Source organism: Podarcis erhardii (assembly GCF_964252035.2).
Source record: "Podarcis erhardii genome assembly, chromosome: 14".
Classification (NCBI taxonomy): Eukaryota; Metazoa; Chordata; class Lepidosauria; order Squamata; family Lacertidae; genus Podarcis; species Podarcis erhardii.
In genome coordinates this window covers 15,575,159-15,600,239 of record NC_138503.1, presented here as the reverse complement: position 1 = coordinate 15,600,239, position 25,081 = coordinate 15,575,159, and the positions used below count along the sequence as shown (strand labels likewise).

At 44.5% G+C, this 25,081-nt stretch overlaps 1 protein-coding gene and 1 long non-coding RNA gene across 2 annotated transcripts in view; both read right to left on the bottom strand.

The window, feature by feature from the left end:
* Nucleotides 1-7,308: 7,308 nt before the first annotated feature.
* LOC309328957 lies at nucleotides 7,309-10,110 on the bottom strand. Its single transcript, XR_014150953.1, has 2 exons — nucleotides 8,103-10,110; nucleotides 7,309-7,802 (listed from the first exon to the last, which is right to left on the bottom strand). It is a non-coding gene; the product is annotated as an uncharacterized lncRNA (long non-coding RNA).
* GATM (glycine amidinotransferase) overlaps nucleotides 10,111-25,081 on the bottom strand; it is a 29,273-nt gene continuing 14,302 nt past the window's right edge. The window contains exons 3-9 of the mRNA XM_081839160.1: nucleotides 22,754-22,949; nucleotides 21,146-21,336; nucleotides 19,126-19,263; nucleotides 18,122-18,286; nucleotides 13,926-13,989; nucleotides 13,696-13,812; nucleotides 10,111-11,075 (exon numbers count right to left, since the gene is read on the bottom strand). Of these exons, the coding sequence (XP_081695286.1) occupies nucleotides 10,963-11,075; nucleotides 13,696-13,812; nucleotides 13,926-13,989; nucleotides 18,122-18,286; nucleotides 19,126-19,263; nucleotides 21,146-21,336; nucleotides 22,754-22,949 (984 nt within the window). The 3' untranslated portion in view covers nucleotides 10,111-10,962. The remainder of the gene's footprint in view (nucleotides 11,076-13,695; nucleotides 13,813-13,925; nucleotides 13,990-18,121; nucleotides 18,287-19,125; nucleotides 19,264-21,145; nucleotides 21,337-22,753; nucleotides 22,950-25,081) is intronic.

The following is a 25,081-nucleotide window of genomic DNA, read 5'->3' as shown; positions in this document are numbered from 1 at the left end:
ATCAGGTTGCCCAGAGTGGTCTGAGGCTGTCAGTCCCTTCCCAGCAAGATACGCACTTGGGAAGCAGACGCCAGCAGGATTGAATCCTCCACTCTACTAGGATTAATTGACGAGGAAATCCGCCCAAAAGATGTAAACTTATTTATGTACGCCACAACGGCAGCAAGAATCCTCCTGGAAGCAGTAAGAGCTCCCCACCCTAGACGACTGGCAGATAAAGATGGTAGAGTACGTGGAACTGGCGAAGTTGACGGAGAAAATTAGGAATCGACCCTACAAAAGATTTCAAAGGGACTGGAGCAAATTTGAAAGAAACTTGTAAACACCTGGAAACGTTTGTAGCATTAACGTGAAATGTTTTGTAATTTGGAGAGAAGGAGCTAATTTACAAATGAGAGGGTGATTGTTAAATAATTATATATGGTAAAGAAGTGATTATAGAAATGTGATAAATATGTTAAAATAATAGGAAAGTCAGAAAGAGTGATGGAAGGAAGTTGATGAAATGAAACATGGAAAACTCAATAAAAATCATGATTTTTAAAAAAAGGATTGAATTGTCCACCCACCAGCTGGAAGGTTCAGTGCTCATGCTTCAGTGTGCCTCTTTTCTTTGCAAACACCTTTGCTGCAGGGGAGACCCATGCAAAGCGGCATTCTCAGGATCAAGCCGTCAAGGAGGGGATGAAGACCTTTATAAAAGCCTTTATCCTGTCCCCACACTGGTTCGGGGTTGGATCTGGGGCGGGTGCTTCCCACGCTGGCCAGGATCAGGAAGGGGGTGCACTGTGCACAGCCCAGGTTGCCACTTATTCTGGGGTGGCAAGTAGGAAGGGGAAAAAAAAGTAAAGGTGAAGGACCCCTGGATGGTTAAGTCCAGTCAAAGGCAACTATGGGGTTGAGGTGCTCATCTCACTTTCAGGCTGAGGGAGCTGGTGTTTGTCCACAGACAGCTTTCTGGGACAGGTGGCCAGCATGACTAAACTGCTTCTGGTGCAATGGGACACTGCGATGGAAACCACAGAGCACAGCAACAGCATTTACCTTCCCACTGCAGTGGTACCTAATTATCTACTTGCACTGCCGTGATTTCGAACTGCTAGGTTGGCAGGAGCTGGGACAGAGCAACTGGAGCTCACCCTGTCGCAGGGATTCGAACCACCAACCTTCTGATCGGCAAGCCCAAGAGGTTTAGACTACAGTGCCACCCGCGTCCCTTTATGTGGGGGAAAAAATCACATAGGGAGACATTGGGACGCGGGTAGCACTGTGGGTTAAACCACAAGAGCCTAGGACTTGCCGATTAGAAAGTCAGCGGTTCGAATCCCCGTGACAGGGTGAGCTCCTGTTGCTCAGTCCCTGCTCCTGCCAAGCCAGCAGTTCAAAAGCATGTCAAAGTGCAAGTAGATAAATAGGTACCACTCTGGCGGGAAGGTAAATGGCGTTTCCGTGTGCTGCTCTGGTTCGCCAGAAGCGGCTTAGTCATGCTGGCCACATGACCCGGAAGCTGTACGCTGGCTCCCTCGGCCAATAAAGCGAGATGAGCACCACAACCCCAGAGTCGGCCATGACTGGACCTAATGGTCAGAGGCCCCTTTACCTTTTTAGAGGGACATTAATGTGAATGGGGGAAAACCCCTTCCACCATTATGCAGACTCTCCAAGTGTCCCTATTTCCCAGGAACTTTGAGTATATGCATATACAAAAGTTTGTATTACCTCTGTCTCCCTGCAAGAAATTTATATAGGACCTTTACATAGGTGGTTTACTTTATGTTATCAGTAAGGAGCTCAGCGTTCCCAGGAGCTGGTCAACAGACTTACAAGAACAGGTTAATCTACAATGCTAATGCCGTCGGCAAACAGAGAAGCAAGATCTGAATATTTTCCTCCAGATAAGCCTCAGGGGTTGTGTGGGAAAAGATGGTGTGTGTGTGTCTGTGGAACATAGGAAGCTGCCTGAGGCACATTCGCACCAGACCTCTGAAGCAGTAGGATACCACTTTAAACTGTCATGGCTTCCCCCAAAGAATTATGGGAGCTGTAGTTTGTTACAGGGGCAAAGAATTGCTAGGAGACCTTCCTATTGCCTCCCACAGCTGCAGTTTGCAAAGTGCATACCCTCCGACATTTCTCCGATGAAAATGGGGACATCCTATTCCATAATAATAATCATCATTTTATTATTTGTACCCCGCTCATCTGATTGGGTTGCCCCAGCCACTCTGGGCAGCTTCCAACATATATAAAAACATAATTAAACATTAAACATTAAAAAAAAATCCCTATACCAGGCTGCCTTCAGATGTCTTCTAAAGGTTGTTTAGGTTGCTCATCTCATTGGCTCAGGGTCTCATAACTCCATACCCTCCAACATTTCTCTGATGAAATAGGGACATCCTACCATACCCACCAATATTTCTCTGATGAAAATAGGGACATCCTAAGGAAAAGCGAGATCAAATCAGAAACCGGGATGGCTTCTGTAAATTTGGGGCTATTCCTGGAAAATAGGGACACTTGGAGGGTCCGAAAGTGGTTTAACAGTCAATCTCTTTTCCTATGGAACTATTCCATTTCTTTAATTGGATGGTTTTTATTGCTTAGTTGATAGTGCCTTAAAATGAGCTCCAGAAGTCTTAATTTTATGCATGGTTACTTAAGTCCCAGCTTCCATAGTCCCTGGCCTTTAGGCACACTTGCTAGGGCTGATAGGAGTTATAGTTTAGCAACATTAAACTAATGCCTAACTCTTGCTATAGTGAATTCAACAAACAACGGCATTTGGACTAGACTCAGCGGGAGTACCAGCTTGGCTCTGCGACTGTGGGTGCCTGGGGCCACGCAGCATGCACGGCCATGGCACCGAAATTTGTGGGTGCCTGGCCCCTTCATGGGGAATTTTGTGGGTGCTTGGGCACCCAGGATCCCGGGGAGTTGGCGCCTATGGAACTTGGTGAAGGTTGCAATTCTACTGGGTACTTACTTGGGAGTAAGGTTTACACTACTCTTTTGGACTTACTTCTAGGTAAAGGTGCGCTGGTTTACTTCAGGCTGTTATGATCGCAAAAGTCAGCTAAGAAATAAAATCTAAGCAATAAAACTACTTTCTCAAGCGGATTCCTAGACAATTAGCTGCTGTCACAGCACCCTCTAGCGTTGCAGCATCAAGCCATTCGACAACAATGTGAAGCATTCTAGAGACAGATGCAGATAACGGCTAGACTTGAGAGCAAGAGTGTGCTCTGTGGTGGGAGCATCCCTCATGCCTGTTTTCCCACAGGCAGCTCTTCAAAAACAAGACAGGAAATGTTGCTTTCTTTTCTTTTCTTTTTTTTGCAAGCATTCATTTCAAGCACTTGCAGAAGTCTCTGAGGTTTTGCACGTATTAAAAGGAAATGCTTGGAAAATACAACTATCATTTGGCATCAAATTAGAGTGTGCATCTCTGGACCTGAGGAATATAAATGAAATGAATGTGTAAAGACCAGATAACTATTTTTAAGCAGATATCCCTCAGCAAGAATCACAAGCTTTCAAGATGGTAGTCCTCAGCAAGACAATCTTTTGCCTTCTTCCTTGCTTTCTTCTAATGGGGTGTGTGGCAATCACACAGGGTCCCTGGACGTTTCACCATCTATTGATCCCTGTGCCACCGCTTCATTTCTCGCTGCCACCACCCAGGCACTACCTGGTACAATACTGAGTCCAGTTTAACAAGCGTGTGATTTCATAAACTGTGTGGGGCAATTACAATCATGGGGTGCCTATTCCAGACCTATAGCTTCCGCTACCTGCTCTCACTCACTAAACCACCTCTCAGATATTTACAGTGGCACCTTGGGTTAAGTACTTAATTTGTTCCGGAGGTCTGTTCTTAACCTGAAACTGTTCTTCACCTGAAGCACCACTTTAGCTAATGGGGCCTCCCACTGCTGCTGCACCGCCGCCATGCAACTTCTGTTCTCATTCTGAAGCAAAGTTCTTAACCCGAGGTACTATTTCTGGGTTAGTGGAGTCTGTAACCTGAAGCGTATGTAACCCCAGGTACCACTGTACTTGTCTTCCTAGCTCCTAACTGTTCCTGACTCAGCTTATTTCACTACACTAACTCAACCTACCCATAGACTCTATCCCAATTCACTCCCACCCCAACCAGCCACCCAACGAACTCTTCCCTTCACCCCTCCCAGAGCTGGTTTTATAGTCCCTCTCACTCCACCCCCCTGGGTTCTGATTGGGTAACCTGTTTAACTGTTTCACCTCCAGCACTCTCATATGTTAACATCACATGGTGAGGGTATTTTATTGAGTATTCATCCTGCTTTTTTGCAGAAAGGCTACATAATGTTGACTAACGAGTTAGCACTCCATCTCATTTGTTTGTGGGGAGCTTAGAAGACACTGGATTCAAGGAAACGCTTCCCCACAATTTCCCATCACTTTCTGTTATGTACTGAGTTGAAAAGGATCCAAAATGCAGCAGTCTGATTGGTCCTAGAACAATAGGATTCAGAATGCAGCAGTCTGATTGGTCCTAGAACAATGCAGCAGTATGATTGGTCCACAGGAGCCACCCAATCCAGCTCCAGGTGGAAGTGAATCCACAACCTGACTGGCCTACAGGAGAATCCCGGAATTAGCCAATCACGTGCAGCCCATTGTGTAAATAATGTATATAAAGCAGATATTGGGGAAACATTCATTCCTCCTCACCACTATGAGCTGAATAAAGAGCATAAAATCCACTCTTGACTCCGAGTATATTTCACTTTCCTTAACGCAAAAGGTTTGTTGTTTTGGAGAAGGGTTTGTGTGGTGCAATCAGCCTTGCAATCAACGGTAATTGTGCAACGGTAATTGTGCCGGTATGTGACTGAATCCAGCAAAAAATAATAAATAATTGGCAATCTGGAAATGCCCTTGTGTAAAAGAAGCTACTCTGAATCTCTGAATGGTTTGATCGTTTCTTCTTCCTTGTAATTTGTTTTCCTTTGTTTTCTGAACAAAAAGCTTAACACAGTAATAAAAAAAGGTCACATCCAATCGTGGTTTAGTAGTTTCTTCCTCATTGCTAGTTCTGGTTGGAAATAAATTTCAGCACAGGGACACCTGCCAAAGCAGAAGCCAGGTTACTCCTGCCCAAGGTTGTTGAACTACAATTCCCATCAGCCCCAGCCAGTGTGGCCAATGGTCAGCAAAGGTGGGAGGTGTAGTCCAATGTTATAAGAATTTTAAGGTCTCAAATATAGAATAAATATTCATAAATGCACACATATCTAAATATACGAACCATTTGTCTGAAATTGTATGGGAGAGCAATCCTGAAGCCATTTTGACTCTCCCAGCGACCTCAAATATTCCTCTGCAGTAAGGGAGGCAAATGGGGAAAGCCTTCCCATAGTCTTTTTGCTTGCAAATCCTGTCTTAAGGGCATATTTTTGTATGAATAGGGTGAGCATGTGACCTGGATTTAGGAACTAAAGTATTAACCATCACAAAAGATTGGCCAGGTAAAGCAATCAGTGACCATTATCAGGTATCCTGGCAGGCAGGATTTCTGCTGTACACCACCTCCTTCTGTGATGTATGTATGGTTTTTTTTGGAGCAGGGGGTCTTGGGCTACTGGGTGGACAATTTCAAAAGTCTATATAAGGGCTTGTGCACCATTGTTCAGGGTCCTCCTCCCTCCACAGCTGTCAACGTTTCCCTTTTCTAAAGGGAAATTCCCTTATTCCGAATAGGATTCCTCGCAAGAAAAGGGAAAAGTTGACAGCTATGCCTCCCTCCTGTGTGTGGCGAGTGGGGACCCTGTTGCAACAGTTAATAGAGATCAGGCTTATCAGCTGCTTTGCTTCTCAATATACTCTAAAGGTAAAGGGTAAAGGGATCCCTGACCATTAGGTCCAGTCGTGGCCGACTCTGGGGTTGCGGCGCTCATCTCGCTTTATTGGCCAAGGGAGCAGGCGTACAGCTTCCGGGTCAAGTGGCCAGCATGACTAAGCCGCTTCTGGCGAACCAGAGCAGCACACGGAAATGCCGTTTACCTTCCCACCGGAGTGGTACCTATTTATCTACTTGGAACTCCCTGCCTCTTGAGACCAAGCAGGTACTTTCACTGTACTCTTGTCAGCGCCTGCTAAAAACATCCCTGTTTAGAGAAGCCTGCCCACGTGCTTAGAAAGTCAAGGTAATTCTAATCTGTTTTAGTATTTTGACTTCTGTATGTTGTTAAGTATGGTTGAAAAAAAAATATTTGTTTTATCTTTTACAGTGGTACCTCGGGTTACATACGCTTCAGGTTACAGACTCCACTAACCCAGAAATAGTGCTTCAGCTTAAGAACTTTGCTTCAGGTTGAGAACAGAAATCGTGCTCTGGAGGCGCGGCAGCAGCAGGAGGCCCCATTTGTAAAGTGGTGCTTCAGGTTAAGAACAGTTTCAGGTTAAGAACGGACCTCCGGGACAAATTAAGTACTTAACCCGAGGTACCACTGTATGCGTAAACTGCCTAGAGGTGTTTTTACCACCAAGCAATGTATAAATTTTATGAAATCAATAAATGTATCTGCAGGCTTAAAGCTGACTGAACATTAAAGATAATAATAATAATAATACAGTGGTACTTCTGGTTACATACTTAATTCGTTCCAGAGGTCTGTTCTTAACCTGAAACTGTTCTTAACCTGAAGCACCACTTTAGCTAATGGGGCCTCCTGCTGCCGCCGTGCGATTTCTGTTCTCATCCTGAAGCAAAGTTCTTAACCCGAGGTACTATTTCTGGGTTAGCGGAGTCTGTAACCTGAAGCGTATGTAACCCGAGGTACCACTGTAATAATAATTTATTATTTATACCCTGCCCATCTGGCTGGGTTTCCCCAACCACTCTGGGCAGCTTCCAACAGAACACTAAAATACAATAACCTATTGAAAATGGGTTTTGTGGGTTGTGAGAGGCAGACAGAGAGCAGAAGTATTTAAAGCACATTCAATGCGCATGACTCCCCACATCCAAGAACTCTGGGAACTATCATTTCTCCGTCACAGAACTACGCTTCCCAACACCCTTATGCTATCATTCTCAATATTTTGGGGGTGAAGTAATGTGTTTTAAATGTGTGTTGAATGTGCCTTAAATGTTTAGTGTGAATGTCTGAAGACAAAAATACACACACACACACACACACACACACACACACACACACACACAAAGAGGATTTGGGTTTTCTGGGGTGAGTGGGGGTCGGGGTGTAGCCATTCTTGTCCAAGGCAGAAAATCAACCCTCAAAACGAGAAAAACACCAACAGTTCACAAATGCAAACATGTTTTATCGGCATAAAAATACATATTGAGGAAATCAGTATTGAAAACTTAATTTACAGCACTGGTGGGTATCCTTAAAATTCCCACGATTTGGCATTTCTGCTAAGGATTATTAACAATGATAACAACAATAAAAAGCTTTTCGTTTATCTAAACCAGCTCACGAAATCAAATGTGTTGGCACACATGGGAACTTTAAAAACAAACAAACCAGAAGTGATGTTCATCGAGAGAAGATACATTGAAATAAGAACTACTTCCTAAACCAGGGCACTAGATACAAAGTCTAGAGCTTTAGAAAGCACTATGCGGATGTGATTGTGTAGGAAGGTGACCCCATCTCATGACCCATCTGCAAACCCATCCACTGGAGTAAGGGGCTATGTGCATGAATTTCCTGCCATTACCACCACCTCATGAAAACAGTGGCCAACTAGAGACCTAAGGGGAACCTGCAAACAGGACCTCAACTCAAGAGCTCTCTCTTGAGTGAAGAAGAAGAAGAAAAAGAAGAAGAGGAGGAGGAGGAGGAGGAGGAGGAGGAGGAGGAGGAGTTTGGATTTGATATCCCTCCTTTCACTCCCTTTAAGGAGTCTCAAAGTGGCTAACATTCTCCTTTCCCTTCCTCCCCCACAACAAACACTCTGTGAGGTGAGTGGGGCTGAGAGACTTCAGAGAAGTGTGACTGGCCCAAGGTCACCCAGCAGCTGCATGTGGAGGAGCGGAGATGCGAACCCGGTTCCCCAGATTACGAGTCCACCGCTCTTAACCACTACACCACACTGGCTCTCAGTGGTTTCCAGCAGCTGGCATTCGGAAGCAGCAGAAGTAAAACATAGCCTTACTTGTTTATTCTTTTATGTTTCTTTGTCTATTATTTTAAAGCCATCCACGTTGGTAGCCATCACTGCCCTGTGGCACGCTCTCCCATCAGATGTCAAAGAAATAAACAAATATCGGACTTTTAGAAGACATCTGAAAGCAGCCCTGTTTAGGGATTCTTTTAATATTTGATGAATCATTGTATTTTAATATTCTGCTGGAAGCCGCCCAGAGTGGCTGGGGAAACCCAGCCAGATGGGTGGGGTATAAATAATAAATTATCATCATCATCATCATCATCATCATCATCGTTCTTGAGGGCTTTTATTTTGTCTGCCTTGAATCTTCCCAACATTCAGTCCCCAAGTTCTAGGGGGGGGGGGGATTATCTACCCAGTTTCTCTGCATCGTGCAAAATTCTATATTATATTAACTAGAATCATAGAATTGTAGAGGTGGAAGGGACCCTGAGGATCATCTAGTCCAACCCCCTGCAATGCAGGAATATGCAGCTGACCCATAAGGGGATCGAACCTGCAACCTTGGGTGTTATCAGCGCCATGCTCTAACAACTGAGTCATCTAGGAAAAGCATGAGGTTCAGAGTTATATATGAGGGCCCGGCCTCCTAAGTTGGACCTTTAGGAATCTCCCATTTCAAAGGGCAAAGGTTGTGCCAACTTTAAGGAAGGAGAGATCAATCTTTTTCTGATCTCGCATATTCTTTTGGTGTGCATTTCATGACAAGGTACGCACTTGGTTTTGCGTTCACCCATCAAAGAAACTCAAGCTATGGCGTGCTGCGAACACGTAACAATGCTGGTACATGCTGCTGGAAAAAAGCTCTCCCTCTTGTGGTTTGTTTGGAAAGAAACAGACTTCGAGGATCAATTTTGCACCGAACTGTAAGCCATAGGCACAGTGGTTTGCTTCCTGTATGCGCAGGAAAGGGAGAGTGAGTTAGGCACAGTTCTGACAGCGTACATCAGGAGACATGCATGTCATAGTTTGGTGTATGTGTGAAGCGGGCCACTGCTTCCAGAAGTGTATTGCAAAGAACAAAGAAGGGAGGAAAATAGAAGGATAGCACTGGGCCAATCTGTGTAGCAAACCAGGAACCCCCAAATCAGGCTTGTTTGCTTAAAAATGCAGACCAAATTCAATTCACGAGGATCCCTAGCCTTTGTGTGATGGATTGCACGCACATAGTTCCCCTGCTCCAATGAATGGGTGTCAAGCTGGTCCACAGAGGGCATCATATGATTCCTACATGATTAATAAATTCAGTAACAGCCGCATCAGCATGGGGCTTAACCTTTTCAAAACAACAACAACACAAGTCAAACTAACCTAAATAGCTTATACAAAATCAGTAAAAACCAAGGTCCATATAAGATCTGTGTATTTAAATATTTTGCCTTAAATTTTATGAAGTGTGATGTGTATCCACAAACACACTCAAACTAGAAAAGATACTGGAAAGATTTCTGTTAAAACTCAGGTCTAACCTTTCTAGCTGCCTTTTTGAAAAGAGGTAGATGTAGAGCAGTATCAACCAGTTGACCTCTATGAGGCTGAAAAGTACTGTTGAAGTTTGTGCATCCTGGAAGTGAATGTAAGAAGGGACTTCATGGGGGTGGGGGGGTGGAAGTCTTTCAAAAAGCCAGCCAGAAGACCTGTACTGCTGATGAGGAGTTGCAACTTTGGCCTAGACGAGCTAAGGGCCACTTCACACATTACAGTGTTTGAGGGCACACCCAAGTTGTTTCAAAGGCTACAGAACCTATACAAGAAAGGTTAGATTCAGAGTAACGACACACACAATGTAACAGGCTGTATGTAACTGTGTAGCTTCTATTTCAAAAAGCAATTAAACAGATCATATCACAATATGTAATTCCACAGACCAACTTATCATATGAGCGGAACATGTTCTGAGAGATTAAAGTCCAGGGAATTAATCAGGATCTTACGTTTCTAGCATAAGAACTGAATAGACTGTATCTCCTGATCAATCCGCTGGACTTTAATCTCTCAGAATATGTTCCGCTCATATGATAAGTTTGCCTATGGAATTACATATTGTGATATGATACGCTGAATTGTTTTTTGAAATAGAATTTACACAGTTACATACAGCCTGTTACGCTGTGTGTGTCATTACCAGTATTGTATTCATGTAACAAAAGTTTCAGCAGTGTTTTGTAGTTTCAGAGTAAGCCAGATGCACTGAGGTCCTATGGAAATAAGGTCAGCAGCAGGTCACTTCCATAGAATTGTAGAAATGGAAGGGACTGAAACTGCAACCTTGGCAATATCAGCGCCATGCTCTAACCAACAGAGTGTTCTACTGATTTCAGTTGGGACACAACAGCAACCAACAGTCTGGATCTAAGCAAGAGTAGCAGGAGCCTTTTGAAAATGTAGGCATCTTCTAAAAAGGGAATTTTTTAAAAAAAGATAAGTGGGTTTAGTGATTTAAGGCTGCAATCCTGTGCATCTAGAAATGAGCCACGTCCAGCACAGTGGAGCTTACTTCTGAACAAATGTATGCATGAATGGAAAAACAAAATAAACGGAACATACAGGCACATCTTGGGCTTGCCTCTGTGTAATGTGTGAATAGGCTCTTAGGGCACAATGTTCCTGTTACCTTCGTTGGGGTGGGTGGGGAGGTGGGCACTGTCCCAAGTATTGCAGTTCATGCACTCGCACCCTTTTTAAGCAGAAAGATGAAACCGATCTCCTCTTCTTCATTTGCCTATGCCTAGCTCATGCAAACTTAACCGTGTGCAGCTTCACAAAGCTGCACCCTTCCTAATCAAAGTAAGACTTCAGGGTACCACGACGGCGGATGTCGCAGGTCCAGCAGTGGAAGCCTCCTCCCAAGGAATTGGCATGGCGGATGTTCACTTTGACTGTCGAAATGCCTGCAGGAGAAAAGAAAGCGAAGCAAGACCCTTTGGTGAAGGTTGACTCAGATTTACACACAGGGTTATGAGGAGCTGTGCAAGCATGTCTGGTACCATGGCCAGCTCCTCCTTCATTTACAACACAGTCAGGGGACGCGGGTGGCTCTGTGGTCTAAACCACTGAGCCTCTTGGGCTTGCCGACCGGAAGGTTGGCAGTTCGAATCCCTGTGGTGGGATGAGCTCCCGTTGCTCTGTCCCAGCTCCTGCCAACCTAGCAGTTTGAAAGCACACCAGTGCAAGTAGATAAATAGGTAGCGCTGCAGCGGGAAGGTAAACGGCATTTCTGTGCGCTCTGGCTTCCGTCACAGTGTCCTGTTGTGCCAGAAGTGGTTTAGTCATGCTGGCCACATGACCCGGAAAGCTGTCTGTGGACAAACGTCGGCTCCCTTGGCCTGAAAGCGAGATGAGCGCCGCATCCCCATTGTCGTCTTTGACTGGACGTAACCGTCCAGGGATCCTTTACCTTTTTCACCTAGACCCACTGAATTCAATAGTTTATGAACTAATTATTATGACCAGTGTCATAATCCCCCAGTGAATGCAGCAAAATGAGATTGGGAGGAAAGGTTGGGTAGAAATTTCATTAAAATAATAATGTGTGTCAGAGCTAGGATTGCCCAGAGCAAGGAATTAACTCATTATTGTCAAAAGTAGACATTACATTAGGGGAAGGCATGACCCGGAAAGCTGTCTGTGGACAAACACCGGCTCCCTCGGCCTGAAAGCGAGATGAGCGCCACAACCCCATAGTCGCCTTTGACTGGACTTAACCGTCCAGGGGTCCTTTACCTTTTTTTAATCTTTATAACACAGCACAGTGTCATAGAGTGTTTGGGGCATATTTCAAGGAGATTTGGGCTTGAACCCCCCTCTCCCAACAGTGGGGATCCCCCTGTGAGGCCATTTTGGCCAAGCTACCCCCAAATGGCTCAGTCAATTTCAGTTCTCTCATATTTCTTATTTTTCCAGGCTTAAATCTGGTTCTTCATATCTCTGCATCTTCCCCAGCTGGCATGGCCCAGGGGTGATGGGTTTTGAAGTTCAGCAACATCTGGAGGGTCAAAAGTCCCCCACACCTGCCTTAAGAGTTGCCAGAGAGTAGGGATGGGAAAAATTGTGACCTGACGGTTGGATCCCAACTCCCATAAGCTCTAAACAGCATGCCCAAGACTGATAGGACCTGCATAGAGGAGTCACAGGTTTTCCTGTTTCGGGCCTAGAGAGGCCCTGGAGCAGAGCCATATTCATCACCTTCTCCGTCATGTGACTGCAGCCCTGCCAATTAGCTGCTCCTTTAAGCTTCACTTACACACTACATTAGGGACGCGGGTGGCGCTGTGGGTTAAACCACAGAGCCTAGGACTTGGCCGAGTGGGCAAGTTCAAATCCCCATGACGGGGTGAGCTCCCGTTGCTTGTTCCCTGCTCCTGCCAAACTAGCAGTTCGAAAGCACGTCAAAGTGCAAAGTAGATAAATAGGTATCGCTCTGGCGGGAAGGTAAACGGCGTTTCCGTGCACTGCTCTGGTTTGCCAGAAGTGGCTTAGTCATGCTGGCCACATGACCTGGAAGCTGTACACCGGCTCCCTCAGCCAATAAAGCGAGATGAGTGCCGCAACCCCAGAGTTGACCACGACTGGACCTAATGGTCAGGGGTCCCTTTACCTTTACCTTTACACACTACATTGCATGGGATATTTAAGTTGCAATCAAACCAACAATGCATGCTTGCTAGACAGGCACATGATAGGAGCTGAAGCTCACAGAGTTTTCCTGTAAGTTTGCTAGACAGAACTCTTGAGAGCCACTTGCAATGTGCCCTGACAGCGGGAAGGCATAGCCACATATAATCTCCTCACCTGGCGGGGCACTTTCTCTTTGCTCTTTCGCCTCATTCCAGCAATGTATAACATATGCTAAGTCTGAGCCACACCGACTCCATTTTGAACTAGACTAAAGTGTGTATTTGTAACTGGATTAATATTTTAAGCCTGCCTGAACAAAGCTGCTGTTACTCTGCAATTCTTCAACAGGGAATACTGAATGAGTAAATGTCATTTTTTACTTTTTATAAGACTGTTTTACTTTTACTTTTTTTTTACAATAGGTGATTATTGTTTTCAGGGGGGAGAATATGGGAAATATCAGGAGAATCCAGTCTTCCTTAAATTAAAAGGCTAAAACTAACGTATCCAAGCTTCCCTTTTAAGAAGAAGAGTTTGGATTTGATATCCCGCTTTACCACTACCCGAAGGAGTCTCAAAGCGGCTAACATTCTCCTTTCCCTTCCTCCCCCACAACAAACACTCTGTGAGGTGAGTGGGGCTGAGAGACTTCAAAGAAGTGTGACTGGCCCAAGGTCACCCAGCAGCTGCATGTGGAGGAGCGGAGACGTGAACCTGGTTCACCAGATTACGAGACTACCGCTCTTAACCACTACACCACACTGGCTCTTTTAAGCTGCGAAAGGATGCATTCTGCTGAACTCACAAGTGTGAGAGAGGGAGGAAGGAAGGATAGTATCTAATAAATATAACCTCTCCTGGCATCTATTCACATCCCTAAACATTTTGACCCACCGAGACTTTCAAACAGCTTGTGGATTGGAGTTTCGTTGGCATCGACCATCACACGTTTTTCATCCAGCATCAGGACATTCATAGAGAGCCACTTAGAGGACATCCACAGCGGGTGGTCTGGATGCAAATATAAACAGGAAATACTATTTAGCACTCCCATTGGGTGGATGAAGTCTGGGACTTCTGCTTTGCACAACTGGTCTTTAAAATTGGGAATAAGCTAAACATACCATCAGGGATCAGGGGCAATGGAGGGTGAACCACCGTCCAGCCTGCGTTTTTGAAGAGATCAATCTGAAAGAGATAGAGATTCAAATTGGGAGATTTTTTTTAACCATTGTGGGATTTATTCCCAATGCAAACAAGCACCCACAGAAGAGGACGCGTCTTGCAGGATCACAGAAGGAGAGGAAAGGGTTAAGAATAATAGAGTTTGAAGTAGTATAAGTAGTCCAACCCGTTACAATTCAGGAATGTGCACCCATACAGAGATAAAACCCATGGCCTTGCCTCCTACAATCCTTATTATGATCGCCATTGCTGCTCTTGGCATTTGCATGTTAAAATGCATGCATGCTAAAATGAAAATATGCACTCTGCATCAAATCTAGTCTGGCCTCAAGGTCTTTATAGGAAAATGTAGCATTGTTTGCAAAGTTGCATTGCTTAGTTTTCATCACAAGAGGGCTCTCTACTTGCACATCAACGAAAGACACCGAGCATCCTTTTTTTTCCCATGGCAGTTCATTCCATTTTCAATCTTTCCCCAAACTGCTATGTTCCACATTATATTTGAGCTTTCACACATCGTAAAAGCCTTTTCTGTAACTATAGTGAAATATAGTTCAAGTTTAGCAGTCAAGTCCATGTTATTTGCTTCCAGAAAAGAATCCATTTGCAAATAATATGGAAGCGAGTGCTTCTATATAGCACAATAGCTCCAGAGGTGGCTTTTACATTGTATGAAAGCTGAAAAATAATGTGGAAATTATCAGTGAGGGAAACATTTTGTGAAAATGGAATAAACTGCCATGTGAATGCAATCTCAGTCTGGAGCTAAATGTATTGTGCTGACACTGGCGTCTAATATTTTCCAATTGCTCAAATATTCTTAAAATGTTTGATATTGTACTTTGTACTTCACAACTGACGCGCAATCAGTGCAGGCCTAGACATGCAGACCTCTAAAAAATTAGACAGGGAGAGTCTAAATTTTAAAACCACCCCCAAATCCGGTCATGTTACCTTACTCCCATCTTTACTAAGGAAGGTTGCCACAGAAGCCATGACTGTTTAAAGCGGTGTTGTACTGCTTTAAATTATAGTGCAGATAGCACCCTAGAAAACACTCCACATCCTCCTTTGGCCACCCACTGCAAATGAAGATCAAGAGCTATCCTGGATCAGACCCAATGTCTATCTTGTCCACTATTCTCCTTCCCACAGAGGCCCGTCAGATGATTCTAGCACCCCCACCAGACAAGATATTTTAAAAGAGAGCAACACACTAATTTCTTCTCCTCTAGTCAAAACAAAATAAAAAAAATTCCTTCCAGTAGCACCTTAAAGACCAACTAAGTTAGTTCTTGGTATGAGCTTTCGTGTGCATGCACACTTCTTCTCCTCTAGCATTCATGCCAGCTTTTGTAGGCCATTCCTCTCATGTAGATAAACGCATTCTCCATACGCTACATGCAGGGCCAGATTTAGGTTTGATGAGGCCCTAAGCTACTAAAGGTAATGGGGCCCTTTATATGTCTAGCTGTCCTTTGTCAACAACAAATTGCTGCTGTTTTTTTCAGCTGAATATATGCTAGATGGTAATTTATGGAACTAAAAGGTATCTAAAGCCATTTGTACATAACAAAATATGTATTTTATCAAAGCAATTGTTGAATTGAAATACAATTAAGAAGAAGTATATTGATAGTGAAATACAATTAAGAAGAAGTATATTGAAAGTGAAATACAATTAAGAAGAAGTATATTAATAGTGAAATAATTATTAAGCTCTAAATTAAAACGATATTTTATTCATAACAAACTTAATAATGCAAACACATTGGCATTTGGCAATAACAAAAGTTCCTTTAGAAACACAGTTTACAAAGACTCATAATCTAGTCTCTAGAAACTTGCTATAACATGAAATAATAATAGCAAACCAGTGATATTTTAGGGAGCAGGCTAGCAGGTGGAGCCCATTACTTACATCATAGGAGCCTACACAACACAAAACACTGTTGCTGTATGTAGGTTTTATTTTATTTGTTTTTTATCTTTTATTTTGGAAATGTATATCCAGTTTTCTTTTCCTTTATTTTTTTGGGGGGTGGGCTCAAGAGAGTGGGGCCCTAAGCTATAGCTTGTTTAGCTTATACGTAAATCCGGCACTGGCTACATGCATCTTTCTGTCCAAGGAAGCTCCAGGGTAACAAACAGAGCAATAGTTCTGCTAACTGAAGCAATCTACTGCAGTGGTAAAGGTAAAGGTAAAGACCATTAGGTCTAGTCATGGCCGACTCTGGGGTAGCGGCGCTCATCTCGCTTTATTGGGTGAGGGAGCCGGCGTGCAGCTTCCGGGTCATGTGGCCAGCATGACTAAGCCGCTTCTGGCGAACCAGAGCAGCGCACGGAAATGCCATTTACCTTCCCACTGGAGCGGTACCTATTTATCTACTTGCACTTTGACGTGCTTTCAAACTGCTAGGTTGGCAGGAGCAGGGACTAAGCAACAGGAGCTCACCCTGTCACGGGGATTCGAACTGCCAACCTTCTGATCGGCAAGTCCTAGGCTCTGTGGTTTAACCCACAGTGCCACCCGTGTCCCTCACTACAGTGGTACCTCGGGTTAAGAACTTAATTCGTTCCAGAGGTCCATTCTTAACCTGAAACTGTTCTTAACCTGAAGCACCACTTTAGCTAATGGGGCCTCCCGTTGCCGCCGCGCCACCACTGTGCGATTTCTGTTCTCATCCTGAAGCAAAGTTCTTAACTCGAGGTACTGTTTCTGGGTTAGTGGAGTCTGTAACCTGAAGCGTCTGTAACCCGAGGTACCACTGTACAGTCCTTTTGTTAGATGGAGTAAAAACAGATCAAGAGTCCAAGGAAGAGCCCACACAAATTTAAGAGCTGTAAAAAGGAATCACAACCTTTGCACGCAATTGCCCAAGGTCAGCTGCAAAAACAAGGGCTTAAATAATGTTTGGCTTAGTTAACAATTGCTGATGAGAAACCTAGCGACTTGTTCAAAGGGTTCAGAAAAGTCTGGGCTTGCGAGCTTCCCAAAAGCACCTGTGGGCCTACACTGGTCTAGACTGGCCGTTGGGTCTGTTTAAACAGGACTCTTTCCGTTCTTCTGGCAGGACTCTACCACTTTAAGAATGGAGGTGTGTGAACAGGATGTTTGAATATTCTCCTGCATCAAACTCCCTGCACATAATCAGCTAGCACCTCAGGGAGGGGGCCTAGAAGTACACCAGAAATTGCTCCCTCAGGAAACAGTGATGGCTACCAATTTGGATGGCTTCAAAAGAGGGTTAGACAAATTCATGGAGGAGAAAGCTATCAAGGGCTACGATCCACAAAGGCTATGTTCCGCCTCCATGGTCAGAGGATGTGATGCTTCTGAATACCAGTTGCTGGAAGCTGCTGAGGGGGATGGGGCTCTTGTGCTTGGGGGTCCTGCTTTCCCATGGGTTGACCCCTGTGGGAAAAGGATACTGGACTAGATTACTGCCGTGCAATATACGTAGGGCTGCCTCTGAAGATTGTTCAGAAACTTCAGCTGGTGCAGAATTCAGCAGGCAGGTGGCTCACCGGAGCAAGACGGTTTGAGCATATTACACCGATCCTGGTCCGACTGCACTGGCTACCAATTAGTTTCCGGGCCCAATTCAAAGTGCTGGTTTGGAACTATAAAGCCTTAAATGTCTCAGGACCGCAATACCTCAAGGACCGCCTCTTTCCATATGAACCTACCAAGACCCTGAGATCATCTTCTGAGGCCCTCCTTCGTGTGCCCCCTCCTCGAGAGGTCCAGAGGGTGGCAACATGAGAACAGGGCCTTCTCTGCAGTGGCTCCCCATCTGTGGAATGCTCTCCCAAGGAAATTCGCCTGGCGCCTTCATTAGACACCTTGAGGCACCAGGCAAAAACATTCCTTTTTAACCAGGACTTGATTGACATCCTATGCCCTTTTAAAATGGGCAGGGGCGTTATTGGGTTGCTGTTTTTATTTTGATTACATATTTTGTGGTTTTATATTTTGATTTCGTTCTGTGAACCGCCCTGAGACCCCCGGCTATAGGGCAGTATATAAATTCAATAAATAATAATAATAATAGCAATAATAGATGGGTCTTTGGCCAGATCTTACAGGGCTGCTCTTATATTTTTGCCCCCAGTTTGGCTGAAGATCCCTTACCTCATTGCACGGACGATCTGGGTTGGAAAGCACGAGGCCCGGTCCGATGATGTTGAATGTGGCATCAATGTGCATGGGATTGGGGTCTTTGAAAGAGATGGTGTGCACTCTGTATTCCGGCGCAAGGTGTCTCCGCATCCACTCAATACCTAAGTAGTTAGTAACCTTGAGAGCAAGATTTAGACTTTTAGTTGTTTCAGAAGAAATATCTGCAACAACAGTAAGCCATATATCAGGCCCGTCTAACACCCAAGAGACTTCGATCTACTCCCAGTATTTAAAATAAATAGCAGTGATCTACCTTTTTGGGGGGGGAAGGATTGACAAGAGTTGTTGAGCTTTTTTAAAGGGGGAATGACATAAATCACTCATCTAAACTCTGCCGCTAATAAACGCACGCTGCATTAACTCTGATCATTGTATTCTCAAAGTGCAAAACTCCACCAACTTGACACAATGGAGGGACAGAGAGAGGCAGATATTTAAATTGAACATCAATAGAGCATTGTGGGGGGGGGGTGTATTCATAATTGTCTGCATAGGCGTAGTGGAATAGAAAAGTTTTCAGCAGGCTTTTCAAAGTTGGCATAAAACTTGGTACTAACCAACAAATAAATCTAACTAAAAAACGGATAATGGATGTAATTTTGTTGTTGGACTACGCAGAAATGGCAAAGTTGACAGTGAAATTAAGAGAGCAAAATGGTGAACTTTTCATAGAGGAATGGACTATTTTTAAAAATACTATAGCCAAATGAAATTGAAGGCAGGATTCTAGATAAAAGCAGAGGAAGGAAAAATGATAAAATAATTGCAACAGAGAAACTTTTGTAATAGATAAAGATATAATGCAGTAGAGATGGTCTGAGTAAAAAGACTGCAGAAATGAGAGTGGGAAGTCAATTTATGAAACAATGTAACTATTTGATAAGAAAATTATGGTGCAAATGTTTGAAAAAATTAATAAAAAATTATACTGCAAAAAAAGGAACCAATCTGCTCACCTGACTTCTTTGCACAAAGATGTCTCTTCCAGCTCGTATGAAATCTGCAGCGTCAAAGCACGGCTCGAATTCAGTTGTGACAAATTTGCCCTGTGCAGCCAGCTTGTGCCTGTCTTCCACAGTGCGAATGGGGTAATCCTGGTCTCAGAAAGACAAAACACACACAGGCCTTCGCTAGGACTGTTCCCACTACTCGGGGCAATCACACGGCGTCATTTCTCAACCTCTGATCTGCCTAAGCCAGGCTTCCTCAACCTCGGCCCTCCAGATGTTTTGGGCCTACAACTCTCATGATCCCTAGCTAGCAGGATCAGTGGTCAGGGATGATGGGAATTGTAGTCTCAAAACATCTGGAAGGCTGAGGTTGAGGAAGCCCGGCCTAAGCTTTTCCAGGGCTGATAGTTCTAGCAGGGAGGGTTGCCAATGCAGACATGCTGTGGGTAAACGCTGAGTTCTGGGGTGAGGAACACAGATCGTCCTGCAGATATTATTGTTGGCATTGAGCTCCCATCAGCCCCTGCCAACTGTTAGGATTTTTATCTATCCAAGCGAGTGGTACTATGATCATGTGAGTGTCTGAGTGAGCATGAGAAAGTAAGTCTGTGTTATCTCTTCCTTCTGAGTACAGTGGTACCTCGGGTTAAGTATTTAATTCGTTCCGGAGGTCCGTACTTAACCTGAAACTGTTCTTAACCTGAAGCACCACTTTAGCTAATGGGGGCCTCCTGTTGCCGCCGCGCCACCGGAGCACGATTTCTGTTCTTATCCTGAAGCAAAATTCTTAACCTGAAGCACTATTTCTGGGTTAGCGGAGTCTGTAACCTGAAGCGTATGTAACCTGAAGCGTATGTAACCTAAGGTACCAATGAACTATTGGAAGTTGGTTTCACTTCTGTGTGTGTTGCAGTTCTGTATAGTGGTACCTCGGGTTACATATGCTTCAGGTTACAGACGCTTCAGGTGACAGACTCCGCTAACCCAGAAACAGTACCTCGGGTTAAGAACTTTGCTTCAGGATGAGAACAGAAATCGTGCTCCGGCAGAATGGCGGCAGCAGGAGGCCCCATTAGCTAAAGTGGTGCTTCAGGTTAAGAACAGTTTCAGGTTAAGAACGGAACTCCGGAACAAATTAAGTACTTAACACGAGGTACCACTGTACTGGTGTTCAGAGAGCACAGATGTACTGATGGAGTCTCTGTATATAAAAGGTAAAGGGACCCCTGACCATTAGGTCCAGTCTCTGGGGTTGTGGCGCTCATCTGCTTTATTGGCCAAGGGAGCCGGCGTACAGTTTCCAGGTCATGTGGCCAGCATGACTAAGCCGCTTCTGGCGAACCAGAGCAGTGCATGGAAATACCGTTTTTACCTTCTACTTGCACTTTGACTTGCTTTTGAACTGCTAGGTTGGCAGGAGCAGGGACTGAGCAACGGGAGCTCACCCCGTTGCGGGGATTCAAACCGCCGACCTTCTGATCAGCAAGTCCTAGGCTCTGTGGTTTAACCCACAGCGCCATGCGCCTCCCTCTGTATATAAGACTGTAAATAAAGTAGTTTTAGAACTACGATTGAGTCTTTCTTCTGCTATGATATACCAGAAGACTGGTGTGCTCTTTTGAAGAGAGAAGAGTCGCTTATTACCAGCCACTCTGGACTGAGGAAGATTTATAGCCAGAGAGAGCCACCGGGGAATGCTCCAGACCATTAGGTCCAGTTGTGACCGACTCTGGGGTTACAGTGCTCATCTCGCTTTATTAGCCAAGGGAGCCGGCGTACAGCTTCCGGGTCATGTGGCCAGCATGACTGACGAACCAGAGCAGTGCACGGAAACGCCGTTTACCTTTTCGCCAGAGCGGTACCTATTTATCTACTTGCACTTTGACATGCTTTTGAACTGCTAGGTTGGCAGGAGCAGGGACCCAACAACAGGAATTCACCCCGTTGCGGGGATTCGAACTGCCGACCTTCTGATCGGAAAGTCCTAGGCTCTGTGGTTTAACCCACAGCGCCACCCATGTAATACCTGGTCATAAAGTTCATCTGCCATGGTGGGCTTTGGTGCTGTGGTCCATTTTGATCCGCGGCGGAAGTACTCTTTGATGATGGGCCGGTACGCTCTGTATTCAAAGAAACGGGCCCGCCAAGCCATCGGCGCTTCAATGATCTCGTTCCCAATGACCAGCAGAATGTCTCTTGGCATAGCTGCGTACATCCCTACCAAAAGAACGAAGTGTTTGATCTGGGGATCCAGTCAACAGTGGCACAAATCCTGCACACTGGATCCCATTCAAGGTTCGATTTTGCTAGGTAATAACCCAGTGGAAGAGGGAGTAAAGCTTGCACACATCAAGCGAAAAAACAAATCACAGGCTACTGAACATAACAGAAACAAATCAACGTGATTCCCAGCGTCGGTTTGCCAAAATGTGTTATGACCCAACCTTATTTTGGGGACACGGCTGTGTTTCTGCCACTCTTAACCAGAGTGCCAAGCCTTTATCAAAAAGCAGCAAAACGGTGCACTCAAGTTCAAGCAGTTTGTACGAGACAAAAAAACGTTTCAGCGTGTCATCCATTTTAATCCATCATGGCTGCTCCGCAGTGTGCCTAAAGTGCATCACAACTGCATAACAGTGATGTCTATGTAGGCCTAGCAAGATCTAGATCAGGGGCCGACAACCTAAGGCCCATGGGCCACAAGTAGCCCACAGGGGTCGTTTTACCGGCCCACAAGCCGCCCCCAAACCGAGCCACCCACTCGGCAAGTCCCCACGTGCTGCGCTAAACCGAAGTAGTGCAGTGTGGGGACTCGTGAGTGGCGCCAGAAATTGCGTCTGCGCAGACACAGATGATGAAAATCGTGGACACACGCATTCACACGCACCCGCAATCTGGCCCATGGAGGCAAGGTAAGTGTTATGTACTGAGTTGAATAGGATCCAGAATGCAGCAGCCTGATTGGTCCACAGGAGCCACCCAATCCAGCTCCAGGTGGAAGTGAATCCGCAACCTGATTGGCCTACAGGAGAATCCCGGAATTAGCCAATCACATGGGGTCCATTGTGTAAATAATGTATATAAAGCAGACATTCTGGGGGAACTTCCATTCCTCCTCACCACTATGAGCTGAATAAAGAGCATGAAATCCACTCTGGACTCCGAGTATATTTCAGTAAGCCTTGCCAACCCCTGATCTAGATTAACAGAAGGGACTGTACTGTTTTACTGTAAACAACATGCATCCCCTGTGAAACTATAGGTAGCAATACACTAAATTGCTTAACGGTAGGCTACTGTTGTCCTTTATGAATTGTCACGAGGACTTTAAAGTTTTTTTGTGTTTTTTTAAAGAGGAAATAAATCTCATCAATAACGAATAAACAATACTTTATAAACTAATGAGGAGACGGAGACATGGTTCACATCCACAATGTACATTTTAAGCACATTTTTACCACTTTTCACAGTCATGGCTTCCTCCAGAGAATCCTGCAGCTTACCCATCACAGAGCTACAATTCCCGGCACCCTTAAACCACATTTCCCAGGATTCCCATGTGCTTTACATGTACGGCTTGGATGTGGGCATGCTCTAAATCGATTCTGCACATTCCAAGTCACTGAGCAATTACCTGTGGACTCAAAGTCAGGTGTTTTATATTTGGTTGACCAGTCTAGTGGCTCTGGCCTTCTCACAATCACTCCTTCCATTTTCAGAATATTGCACATCTCTTCAATTTCAGCAATTGCTTTCTTCACATGATCCTGGGGAAAACTCTGGCCTCCATACTTCTGATAGAACCCCCAGTACTTCTCATAGGTATTTGCCTGGTAATCAATAAAGAAAAAGCAGACATGAACCAGCAGCATATTGCAAAGAATCACTCTGTATTCATCTACTAACAGTTAAACAACAGTATGTCAATCTCATAGGACTTGTATATTCAGGTGATTGCATTTTCTGTAATTCTAAGTTTTTAAAACTATTTTTGAATAGTATTACATCTGCTCAACAACCACAGCTAATTTTTTCCCTTCCCACTCTTATTTCAAAGCTATTTTTGTCTTTGTATCCGAAAGGCACCTGGATAATTTGGTTGCCAATAAATATTGCTGCAAACATTTCTGAGATCATGGTCTTTCCAACGAGTGGCTTCTGTCTAGGTTTGTTAATGGTCTTACTTTAAATGTTGTGAGGATCCTATGCCCTTTTGAAATGTGCTTTTTTGGGGTGGGGGTTATTGGGTTGTTGTTTTTATTTTGATTATGTATTTTGTGGTTTTATATTTGGATTTTATTCTGTGAACCGCCCTGAGACCTCCGGGTATAGTGCGGTAAATAATTTCAAATACAGTGGTACCTCAAGTTAAGAACTTAATTTGTTCCGGAGGTCCATTCTTAACCTGAAACTGTTCTTAACCTGAGGTACCACTTTAGCTAATGGGGCCTCCTGCTGCTGCTTCACTGCCACCGCACAATTTCTGTTCTCATCCTGAAGCAAAGTTCTTAACCTGAGGTACTATTTCTGGGTTAGCGGAGTCTGTAACCTGAAGCATATGTAACCTGAAGCATCTGTAACCCGAGGTACCACTGTAATAATAATAATAATAATAATAATAATAATAATAATAGTAATGTATTTTAAATTGTCATAACCAAGCCATGTGGGGTAGTAAATTAAAATTATTGCTATTCACATGGAACCTAAATCACATGGGACCACTGCAACTCCAAGCAGGAGAAATTCCACTGAGATAAACAAGAGCGATTGCCGGACAGTTTTTCATAGTAGTTAGAGTCCTGGGCTTAGACTAGAAAGACCTGAGTTCAAATCCCCATTCAGCACAAAGTTAACTGGGCAACCTTGTGTCAGCCTTTCCCCCCTCTATTATCTAGCAAAATATAAAAACACAAGGAACATAATTACACTGGCAATTTCTACACCTGTTTCCATCCAAATTGTTCAACACCCCTAGTTAAGACTTGTAGGAATTGGGTGGAGTGACTGCCATTAAGTCAGCTGCCTGAGGGAAGGGGATGCCTGACCCGAACGTTCTTTTTTGAGCCTGCTTTCTTCCTCCTCCCTCCAGTTCCTTTTTCCTCACATGTCATGACTTTTTAGACAGCCTCAAGTCAGAAACCACCTTAGTACTTGATTTATGTAAGCTGCTCTGACGGTCATTTTTCCTTCAAAGGCAGGGTATAAAATGCCTGAAATAAACTTCCGGTTTCAGGGCTGCGGCCGCGAGAAGTACCAATACAGTGGTACCTCTGGTTACGTACTTAATTTGTTCCGGAGGTCCGTTCTTAACCTGAAACTGTTTTTAACCTGAAGCACCACTTTAGCTAATGGGGCCTCCCACTGCCGCTGCGCCGCCGGAGCACGATTTCTGTTCACATCCTGAAGCAAAGTTCTTAACCCGAGATACTATTTCTGAGTTAGCAGAGTCTGTAACCTGAAGCGTATGTAACCTGAGGTACCACTGTACAATACATCTGTCACCTTCCTCTTATGTACATGCAGAAAAAAACACATAGTTACATACGCTTCAGGTTACATACGCTTCAGGTTACAGACTCCGCTAACAGGTTAAGAACTCTGCTTCAGGTTACAGACTCTGCTTCAGGTTAAGAACTTTGCTTCAGGATGAGAACAGAAATTGTGCTCTGGAGGCGCAGCAGCAGCAGGAGGCCTCATTAGCTAAAGTGGTGCTTCAGGTTAAGAACAGTTTCAGGTTAAGAACGGACCTCCAGAACAAATTAAGGACTTAACCCGAGGTACCACTGTAGTGGAATGAGTGTTGCAGCCAGCCGCCTTCCACAGAACGCAAGCAAAGCTTTGCACATATGCGATTCATTATATGTGAATGCCACGTATTAAGGCTTTGAACAAGTCAATGAATAAGTGAATGTGGCTTTCAAAAGATAAATAAATACTGCCCCCTGCCCCTCCACCGGCT